The following is an 11,761-nucleotide window of genomic DNA, read 5'->3' as shown; positions in this document are numbered from 1 at the left end:
CGGTACATCACTTTCATGTTTGTTCAAGATCTGCTTTTATGCTTGTTTTTATTTTCTTCATCAAACCAATAAAACTCACGATCGTTATGTGCTTAACATATACACTTTGATGTCGATTTCATGATGTGTTCAATTATTTGTGAAATCTGAAGCAAAATTTCAATTTAATCCTAGGCATCGACGATTTTCTTTTTATTTAAAAAGCTTGCCAGATGCGTTTAAAGTTTGTTAAATGAACTTCTTACTTTACTAAAACCTTTTCATGTTATGCCTTGATAGCTCCTACTCAAAATCTTTATTAAATAATATTCTCGTTCGATATTTGTGTTATTGTAAACATAAAAGTTCAGAAATAAAAATATTTATCATTTAAATTATTTATTATATCAATAACAAATAGACTCTCTGACGCATGAAATTTTTTAAAAAAGTGACCGCTTCCTTCACAGAAATATAAAAATGCGTTAAAGATACGAATTCCATATAGCCATCTACAGTAATTAACAGATTTAAGCGAATTTACAAACATTACACATTTAAATTGTTTTCATTGCATAACTATTGAATTCAGATGACAATGCATTTTATTGCTTTTTCTCTTGCTTACATCAATAAATAATATACATTTGATACGAAAGAACTTTTTAAACCTTTTTTTTTTTCAATATATTATTCACATGCGGATAAAGGCTTGCAAAATGCTTCTCCGCCTATTTCGATGTATTCAGTGTCACACTTTTGATGTGATGCCTCTCTACTCTATGGAAATGACAATTCATTAAATTGCCAAATGAAATTTTTTTCACTGAAGTGTAAACAACGCTGTTATATATACTAATATAACTCACTTTAAGATAAATTTTTTAACGAAGACATGTTACTAATACACTTTTGCTTATAATTTGTTGAGTAACTTAAAATGTTGTGCTTTTCTGTTTTGTTTTGAATCTTCATACTTTAATTTGCTCTGGGTAGTTGATATTAAGAGTTTTTTTTTAAAAAATATTTAATTAAGAAGTGCTTTTTTTGTTATTTTTTAAAACAATTTATCAATCAAAATCCCAAAAAAAAAAGTTTATATCTAAAGTACACATGTTTAACTCAATTGCATTGTTTGAAAAATAAATTTTAATTTTAAATCCATTTGAACAACAGGTTGCATTTACCAGAATAATCATTATGAAAACGGCGTACAAATTGACACCAATGAACCCTGTTTGAATTGTACATGTGTGCATAGTATGCTTATGTGCTATCTTCGAATATGCCCTTTTGTCAGACCTATAGGAGAAGAATGCATAACAGAAAAAGAAGAAGGAGACTGCTGTCCAAAAATTTGGTGTCCTGAAGGTAAGATTCATTTTCAACATCATTTGAATTTTTATACCGATTCATCATGATGTTAAGGCGAACAAAATAATGGAAACATTTCTATACTAATACACTATTTTCATATTTCCCCAAAAATACTTAAAGAATCATCTTATAACTTAAGTAGTGCTTAGATCAGTGGTTCCCAACCTTTCGTGGACCATCGCCCCCCTCTTGAGGTTGGCTGACACACATCGCCCCTTTCTCTTTTTGCTCAAAAACCATTCATTGTTGCTTGTGAGCAACCAAACACTTAAAATAGGTTATATTTGATTTTTATTTAAATTGTAATGCAAATAAGGATGCAATTTTATCCTGCCATTTTTATTAATTAAAAAAAATTGTGCATCTTTTTTTTCAAAAAGAAATAATATTTAAAACGGAATAATCAAACAAAAGTACATTTTTTTAAATTCATATTTTAATGTTATCAAGAAAAGTTAAAACGCTAACAACTAAAATTTGAGAAAAAAATGAAGAGTGAGAAAGTATATTTTTACCACTTCAATGACTGCTCTGTGCTTGATGTATTTCAGTTAAAGCTTGAATATCAGGCTTTATGCTCGTCAGATTTAAACGCAGATCTCCTTTGAAGCAAATGTCCAACCTATTTCTCTGCTTTGTGAGCAGCTGGACGACAGAAATAAATCCTCGCTCCCCTCAAAATGTTGACGGGAACGAGATATGGAGTGGCTCAGTTGGTTTCCACAATTGTGGATAAGTGTCCATAAACTTTACCCAAGCTAACTCGTAACCGTATTTTTTAAAGACGACTTTAGCCTCTCAGTCATACTTCAAATCTACAAAGAGGAAGTGATCTCTTCTACAAAGAGGAAGTGAGCTTATCCACAACTTCAAAAGAGAAAGGTTCGAAAATCCAATCCGGAATTTCTAATTTCAACAATTTCTAATTTTTAAATCTTGATTCCATATCAGTTTTTAACTGATCAGGGTGATCAGTAAAATTTAAGATTTTATTTCCGAGAACCTCGATATCTGCCATTGAACACTTTTTGAGAGTGGGAAATTTCATTAGCTCTTTGTGACCAATGTTTGACTTGTAGATATCAAACTTGGCGTGGCGATGGATGAAGATATGATTCCCTTAGCCTTGATAATGTTCATTTTATTTCCTTGAAGTTTTAAGTTGATTTCGTTCATTTTTTTCAAAAATATCCGTGAGGTACGCAGTTTCCAACTTGCGTTGCTTCAAACTCTCACTTAAAACGGGATCAGTGGTGTCGAGAAACTCAGTAACTCTCATTTATGAATCTCACGTAAGCTAATACAATAGCTTTGTTATCTATCACAACTGATTCATCAACCTGCAACGCAAATTTACCTTCATCCAAAAATTTGATTAGTTTTGATTCAACGTCTGCGGCCATCTCATCAATACGCCTGGAAACAGTATTATTGCTCAGAGGAACAGAGTGACTTATATTGCTCGATCTCTCACCCAACATGATTTCAACAATTTTTTTAGTAGCAAGTAAAACAAGAGTTTCACCAATTGTGTGAGGTTTACCACATTTAGCAATCAATAAAGAAACTTCGTAGGAAGCAAGAAGACCTTTGTCAAGACCGGTTGTTTGTTTTTTAAATAGTTAATTTAAATTAGGCTGTTTTTCAAATTTAGATTTCAGATCTTGAAAATAACTTAGGGGTTTGCTCACTATGTAATCTCTATGAATGGTCTCTCATTCGCGAGGGTTTCATCGCCTCATAACTAGTAAATGTTTTAGCACACAAAAGACAATATGGAAACTCCGCATTTTGCAATGACGCGATAAAATCGAATTTTAAATATTCGGATGAATACTGACGACACTTCCTTTTCGAATCCACTGACACTTCAATATAAATGCATGCAACAAGCTAACAATTATTAACGGTGAAAAACAAGTAGCAAATAATAACGATTAAAACAATTAATAACGATATAAAACAACCTAACAATTAACAGTCAATGACTAATAACAAAATTTTAAAAGAAAAAAACAATTAAGCTCTGCGAGGGAAAGAAAACGATTTTAGAACTGCACAAGAGTAAGGACACTATAGCAATGGCGAGGAGAGTCAAAGAGCTGGCTGACCAGTGCAAAAACATAGCCAAAGCGCCAATTATTTAGCCTTGGAAACTAATTCATCGCTAAATTAAAACATCTACTTTGTGCATTCGATTTTCTGAGATGGTATTTATGGGAGGAATACATTTAAAGACGAAAAAACTTCAAATACATGTTTCAAGATAAAATCGTCTTACTATACAATATATCTTTATAATTGTACTCATAATTCCATTGTTCACTGTCATTAATTCCAAGAAAATGTAGAACTACTTTTCAAAAACGTAGTGTTACATTTCCCACCTTTCTCTCTACAACTTTTTTATAGCTCTCAGGTCTATAAGAAACTGGTCTGGGGATGTCTGCTTCTATGGTTACAAGCAAGAGCACATTTTAATGGGGGTGCAATGAAGGAATGAATGTGACGATTGGTTTACTTGTAGTGACCTATGCCAAGATTAAGACAAAACTATTCCCCTCACGCTCGCCTATACAAAGCGAAAATTTTCCTCGTAACCATAGCACTAGCAGCGACGCGACACTGAGGTCTGGAGTTTTCCTGAAAGCCGTATTATAACTGCCGAACCGCATAGTTATCTAGCGATAAATGTTTCGTCTATCAATCCGTTTCTCCTATTAAAATCGGAGAGCAGGGAATGAGACGAGAGAGGAACATTTGAGGAGAAGAAGGTATATAAAAGACCATGACTTTCAACAGAAGAGAATTCTTGAAGGACAGATTTCCGCCTGCGATACCAAAACGTATGACGAAAACGATCCTGAACTTGAAGTTTTTTGATTTTTAACTATCATAATTCTTTGTCTACACCAAAACCATAAGTTTCATATATGTTTTCAATTTCGATCTCAAATAGCTTTTGTTAATAATATTATTAGCAATTTTTATCTTTTGAATACTCGTCGCCCCCTGATCGCCCTCCCTAAGGGTTATCGCCCCCAGGTTGGGAACCACAGGTTTAGATCATGTGATTTCTCATACATATCAATTAAGTTTAAAGCTTTTAAAAATTTGAGGGACTAACAATAAATTACAAACGCAAAATAGGGTTTTTGCACATCCTATGGTAAAAATGTAGCAATAAATTTATAACTTGTAACAGTTATTTTAATTATTACATGCAATAGTTGCACAAAATTTCGTAAGCCTAGCTGAAATATTTATGAAAATATTGACATTTTTTAAAAAAAAAAACTATTTTTTACTTTACGATTTTTTGCTATAACATTCAAAATATTTAATGAATCGTAGGCAACTGATGAAAAAAGTTTGATTTGAATATCGTAAAACGGTAAAACGGTAAAAGTTTCAAGCAAAGTAGTTTTTTTACCTTTTAAAAGAATGCTCAAAATTATATTGAGTTTTCTACAAATATTATTTTATACCATAAGATAAAATTAAGTAAAAAATGATAATACCTTACAATAAACGTTATACACCGAAATATGATTGTATAAGGAAAGAAAACATGCAAAAGAAAAGATACTTTTATGAGGGATGATCCCCAAAACTGCCTATTAAATACGGTGATATGATCTTTCAGATCTCGGGGTTTCATTCATTACACAAAACGCCTTTAACATAAAATATATTTAATAACAAGAAGGATGATGATGATGTTACAGTGTTATGGAGGAAAACTGTGTAGAAACTAACTGATTTTACATTGCTGCGCAGAGCGCCATCTATTGAGTATTAGAAATAATTAATATGGAGAAATAAATAATATTAACACTTCCCCCCGATGAACTCTTAGTTCATAACAATTTAGTCATTTCATATATTAATCAAAGTTATTTTTCTCAAATGTAAGGTACCAATATTTAAAATATAATATAATCTTACCTTTTACAATATGAGCCCTTCTTAATTATATAAAGATTATAATGCAATAATATTAATTGAATTCTTAAAATAATATGTTTCATGAGCATTAGTTCAAACCTTTAACAAATAAATGAAATTATTTAAATTTGAGTAAATATCAATTGATGAAATTAAATTATCATATCATGAATAATAAATCAAGCAATTTTCACAACACAAATTCTTTCACATGCAAAATATTTCAATTTTAAACAAACAAACATTTAAACAAGAAAATATATATGTATGCATGTTTTCTTTAAATCAAAAAGTTCAAATAATATCTTAAGATAAACTTAATTTGTAATTTAAATGAATATCTTAAGTAATATTGTAAAATAAAATGTTCAAATAATAATAAATGTGAATTTAAAGTTCAAATAGAATGTTCATATTAATTTAATTGTCCACTTCTAAATTATATAATAAATTTATAGGACGTTTTATTATTGACGTATCTGTTTTCAAAGCACATGCTCTTATTTTGTTATCACGTCCTTGAAATGTTTCCACAATTTTTCCAAGTTTCCACATGCTCCTTGGAAGTTTGTCATCATGAATCAAAACAATATCATTTACCTTAAAATTTTGATTACCTTTATCCAAATTTACATAATTGACAGCTCTTAAATTTAAAAGATAATCCCTTTTCCATTTCTTCCAAAATAGATTTATAAGTCTTTCTCGATATTTAAATTTTTTAATTATCATTTTTTTGTCAATCATGCAGTCAATACCGGATAACTTGACTGACGGTAAACTTATTAATCGTCTTCCAAGTAGCATGTGGGATGGCGTTAGAGGAAAAGTTTCTGGAGAATCTGTAGTCACGTAAGTAATAGGCCTCGAGTTAATCACAGCTTCTATTTCACATAGTACTGTTTCGAGTTCTTCACTAGATAAAGATGTTTTCCTCAGTAATTTACGAAGAATGATTTTCATTGAACGAACCATTCGCTCGTAGAATCCACCCCACCAGGGTGCTCTTTCAACGATGAATTTCCACATTATTCCTTTTGAGGAATAAAACTCACTCACTTCAGAACTGCTCAAAATAGTCCACATTTTTTTCAATTCAAACTCTGCTCGTTTGAACGTCTGAGCATTGTCTGAATAAATTACAGAACACATAAAATATATTCTGGAAATGAAGCGACGAAAAGCAAGTAAAAATGCTTCAGTTGTTAAACTGGAAACAATTTCCAGGTGTATCGCTCGTGTAACTGCACAGGTGCATAGCATGATGTAAAACTTACTGTCAGAGTCCTTCATAAATAAGGGTCCAGCAAAATCCAGGCCAGTAACTGAAAATGGGGGTGACTGTTCTATTCTGTCTTTAGGAAGAGGAGCCATAATTTCTCTTCCTGATCGAACATTGAATCTCTTACATAAGACGCATCTTCCAATTATTGACCTAATAAATTGCCGACCTTTCGGAATCCAAAACTTCTCTCGTACCTGCGTTAGTGTGTCTGAAATACCAGAGTGTAGGGTCTTTTCGTGTGCTTCCTTCACTATCAGTTCTGTAAATTTAGTTTTTGATGGTAATAGTATAGGATGTTTTTCATAATAGTTCAAATTGGAGTGCTGTAGTCTTCCACCCACAAGTAGAATCCCTTTGTCAGAAATGAACGGATTTAAGTCTCTGATTTTTGAGCACTTCTGTAAATGTTGTCCTTCCTTTAAGCAATCTATATCCTTACTGTAGTTCTTTGCTTGTACGTGTCTCAACCAAAGGTTTTCAGCTTCTTCTAATTCTTCTGCAGTTAAATCATTTTTGATTCTATCTTCTTTCTTCACTCTCAAATTTGTTATAAATCTTCTAATCCAGGCTGTTATTCGGTAAACCTTCTTAATAGAACTAAATTTGTGGATATCGAAAATTGAATCGTGAACATTATTTTCACTTCCATAATTAACTGCAATAAATTTTGATCTCTTTTCTCCATCTACATCTGATCTTCTAAAATTTTCTTCGTTTTTCGGCCATTTTTCTTCGCTTAATGTCAACCATGTTGGTCCATTAAAAATAGTTGCACTTGAGAGCAAATCATTAGCACTGCATCCTCTTGATATGATGTCAGCTGGATTATCGTTTCCCTTTATGTACTTCCCATTAGAAGGATCTGTTAAAGTTTGGATCTCACTTACTCTGTTTGAAATAAATGTCTTCCACTGATTTGCATTTCCTCGAATCCAACTAAGGGCTATGGTTGAGTCAGAATGTAGTATATAGTTGTTATTTATTTGAAACACCTTCCTTAAAGTATCCAATAATCTGGAACCTATAAGAGTAGCCATCAGTTCCAATCTTGGTAGACTCAACTTCTTCAATGGTGCAACGCGTGCCTTTGAAGTAACGAAGCTTACGTAAAAATTTTGATTTCTTTCATATCGAATATATGCAATCGCTCCATACGCCTTCTCACTTGCGTCACAAAATATAATTATCTTATAATTCCCTACTTCGGAACAGCTATCTTCTTCATGAAAATAATATCTTGGTAGTGAAAGTTCCTTTAATACATTTACTTCCTTATACCATTTTTCCCAACTTAGTCTTAAAATATCTCCAAATTCCTCATCCCATTCTAAGCCTTGTTCCCATATTTCTTGAAGAAGAATTTTAATTCTAATCGTGAATGCTGTTATATATCCCATTGGATCAAATAATTTCGATGATATGCGTAATACGCTTCTCTTAGTATTTTTCACATTTTCCAAAGAATCAATTAAAGAACTTAAATCTAAATTAAATTCATCCCTTAAAGTATTCCAAATTAATCCTAAAACCTTTAAAGGTACTGTTTCTTCACTAGGATATTTTTCAAATTTTGTGTCTTGCCATTTTTGGCATAACTCCTTAGAATTACTCTTCCACTTCCTAAGATTTATGGATGCATCCTTTAATATTAATTTAGTGTCCCTGGATAATAGTAGTCCATCTTCAATCGTATTTGTACCAGTAATAAGATCGTCGACATACAAATTTTCATTTAAAACCTTACAGGCCAAAGGATGAGATTCTTTATAATTTTTGATATGATACCTTATTGTTCCAGCCAGTAAAAATGTTTATGATTTTACTCCGAAAGTTACGGTTCTATTGCGAAAAACCTCAATTTTCTTGGGAGGGAATTGCTCTGACCAAAGAAATCTAAGATAGTCCCTATCATGTTCATCAATTAACAATTGTAGGAAAGCCTTTTCACAATCAGCAATTATTCCTATTTTAAACTCGCGAAATTTTAATAGTAAAATTAAAAGATTAGGGTTTAGATTGGGACCCGATAATAAGTTATCATTTAGAGAGTAGCAATTTTTTTCTTTAGCCGAAGCATCAAAAACTATCCGTAACCTTGTAGTTTGTTTATCATTTCTAATTACTGGATGATGAGGTAAGTAATAAACCATATTTGGAACTATTGATTTATCATTAACAGGTTCTATTATTCCTTCCGATAATTGTTCTTTAAAAATACTAGCATAATTATCATGCAAAGAAGGATTCTTATTAAAACGCGATGTTAAACTACTTAACCTTCTTTTAGATAAATTAAAATTGTCAGAAATGTTTACCTCATCTTTAAATGGTAATTTAACTACGTATCTGCCATCCTGAAATTTTATATTTTGTTCAAACTGTTTTAAAGTTTCTTGCTCTAAAGGTGTATTCTGAATTTTATCATTTATGCCTAAGCTTTCAATATCCCAAAATTTCCGTAACTGTAAATTTATATCATCACAAGAATTATTTTCACTAGTTAATTCCTCACAATTAAATTTTTCCTTACAATAACATAAATTTTCAATGATAGAGTCATTTTTTAAATCTGAATGAGTAATCCCAGTTACGCTTCCTCCGAGTAATGTTTCGACATAAAACAAATCTTTAGTCAACTCCTTTATGTACCCAGTGTGGAGTTTCCAATAATAATCTGCTCCAATTAATATATCAATGGAATTTATTCCTTTCGAAAGGCATAAATCAGTAAGCGCAAAATCCTCAAGCAGCAACTTTATTTTATTATTATGCGGTGGGAAAGAAGCACGTGTTATGGTACTTGAAACCAATAATTCGAACTCTGACCTTCGAGTAGGATATTTTTTATTGCTTATACTCGCCTTTACTATATCAAATGTCTTTTCTTGCGGTTCACGGCTTCCAAAAGTATAAACTAATAAATTTTCCTTTCTTATTATCGGGAGATTAAGCTTTTGAGCTAATTCTCTAGTAATGAATGACCTCATTGATGCGGAATCAAATAAAATATTTATCTCCTGCGTTTTATCTGCCAAATGTAAATTCGCAACACATGTTTGTAAGATCACTGATTGAAATTCCCCCTTTTGTCCCTCTTCGACATGAGAAACGCTGGCTACAACTGTATTTTTCTCTGCGGTTTCTTGCGAACTTTCGTTTTGAGTTTTCGGAATTCCAAAACAAATTATTTCGTGATGAGATTTACTATTACATTTTTTACAAGGACTAATTTTACTCCTACATTGTGAACTTAAATGTGATTTTCGGAAAAATTTAAAGCAACGACCTTCGCGCATTAATCTTTCTCTTTTTTCAGAAACCGACATTTTTTCACAAATAAATGAATCATGTTCTGATTTACAAAATACACAATTAAATTTTACATTAGTAGCCAATGCTGAAGCTGTGGGAATATTCGATCTGAACTGTTTTCTGTTATTTATTACTTCCCTGGAATTATAATAATTATAGTGTTTATTTTTCTTAGCATTATCATGGAATAATGTAGATGATTCGCGTACTTGAATTTCTTCCTTAATAAATTGAATTAATTCCGAAACATTAAATTCTGATTTTGATTTTCGTTTGCGGTTGTATTCTAAAGTTAAATCTTCTGGTATTAGTTTTAATAATATAGGGCATAATAAGTGTCCATATGTTCCAGAGACTACATTTAAGCTTTCTAAAGATCTAATGTTTACTTCTAAATTATCATATAAATTCCGTAATGCTCTAATATCACTAGAATTTTTTACGGGATCAAGATTTAATAGACGATTCATATGACTATTAATCACTAAATCTTCCCGCCCAAATCTATCTTTTAACAATTCTATACTTTTCATATAATTTTCTTTAGTCAAAGCAAACCCTTTAATAGCATTTAATGCAATTCCACCCAGTAAACTCTTTAAATAAGTAAATTTTTGTATCTCAGTTAAACTTTCGTTTTCATGGATCGCGATTTCAAATTGATTCCAAAATTCAAGCCATAATGTTGTTTCTCCGTAAAATTTGTTTATGGTTAGTTTTGGGAGTTTAACTGCATTACTTATTTCTGGTACAAATTTAGATTGTGCGCTGTTAAATGATTCTTCTCCTCCTCTACTTTCTTTATTGTTTTCTTTCAAAAATCTTGCGATTCTAGATTGCCACTTTATTATTTTTTCCGAATATTCTTCAATTCCAGTAATTTCATTTTCTATTTCCTCACTTTCAATTAGTGGTTCAATTCGATTATTTATTGCTTTCAAACTTTTATTTTTATCAATTAACTGTTCCTTATAATCTATTAATTCTTCGATCTTTTCTTTAGTTTCAACATTATCATCATTCATCAAATTTTCAATCTTTGTTATTATTCGAGTTGTTAAAGAGCGAATTGTTTTTCTTTTGTTTTTCAAATCATCGTATGAATCCATAATTTAAATCAATTGCACTCACCTTTAATCAAATTCTTAGCTCCAGGTTGGTGCGCCAATATTAAATACGGTGATATGATCTTTCAGATCTCGGGGTTTCATTCATTACACAAAACGCCTTTAACATAAAATATATTTAATAACAAGAAGGATGATGATGATGTTACAGTGTTATGGAGGAAAACTGTGTAGAAACTAACTGATTTTACATTGCTGCGCAGAGCGCCATCTATTGAGTATTAGAAATAATTAATATGGAGAAATAAATAATATTAACACTGCCGGTGTCATTTTTAATAAATTTTGTTTTATAGTATAAAATAAAATATGTGGAAAACCCCTTATCAATTTGAGTTTTCTTTTAAAAAAACACGAAAACTACTTAAAAAATTACTTGAAACTTTTTTAATTTTTAAGACATTCAAATCGAATATTTTTTATTAGTTGTCAAACGCGATTTGATACAAAATAAAGAAGAAAACAATTTTTTACCGCACACGCGCAGTATAACAGAACTACTAGAATTGCTCATATCTTGAGCAGCTTTAAAAAAAAATTTCTCAATTTTTAAGGCAATGATTTTGTAATTAAATTAAAATTTTTCCTAAAATTTTACTTTATTTTATTGAATTTTTTTAAAATTATAGCAAAAAAAAAAAAAAAAAAAAAAAAAAAAAACGTAAGACAAAAAAATTAGTTTTTTTTTTTATAAAAATGTCCATAATTCCATAAATATTTAAACTAAGTTTCT

General features: G+C 30.8%; 1 protein-coding gene across 1 annotated transcript; it reads right to left on the bottom strand.

Annotated features, from left to right (window-relative positions):
* Positions 1-669: 669 nt before the first annotated feature.
* Positions 670-11,010, bottom strand: LOC147800893 (uncharacterized). The gene is made up of 4 exons (XM_087156055.1): positions 10,291-11,010; positions 6,080-8,328; positions 2,649-2,772; positions 670-759 (listed from the first exon to the last, which is right to left on the bottom strand). Exons 1-4 carry the CDS (start codon positions 11,008-11,010, stop codon positions 670-672), a joined length of 3,183 nt encoding a protein of 1,060 aa, XP_087012181.1.
* Between the last annotated feature and the right edge of the window lie 751 nt (positions 11,011-11,761).

This window comes from Parasteatoda tepidariorum, chromosome 12 (assembly GCF_982258835.1).
Source record: "Parasteatoda tepidariorum strain Cologne lab strain chromosome 12, Ptep-v5.0, whole genome shotgun sequence".
NCBI classification, from domain to species: Eukaryota; Metazoa; Arthropoda; class Arachnida; order Araneae; family Theridiidae; genus Parasteatoda; species Parasteatoda tepidariorum.
This window is presented reverse-complemented; position numbering and strand designations above follow the sequence as displayed.

Bases quoted from the DNA above. Each gene is read 5' to 3' on its own strand.
- LOC147800893 (XM_087156055.1), bottom strand. From the start codon at position 11,010: ATGGATTCATACGATGATTTGAAAAACAAAAGAAAAACAATTCGCTCT. The intron at 2,773-6,079 runs GTCAGTCAAGTT...TACTGTTTCCAG, and splicing joins AGACGATTAATAAGTTTACC to GCGTATTGATGAGATGGCCG. The intron at 760-2,648 runs GTGAGATTCATA...TCATTTCCATAG, and splicing joins AAGCTATTGTATTAGCTTAC to AGTAGAGAGGCATCACATCA.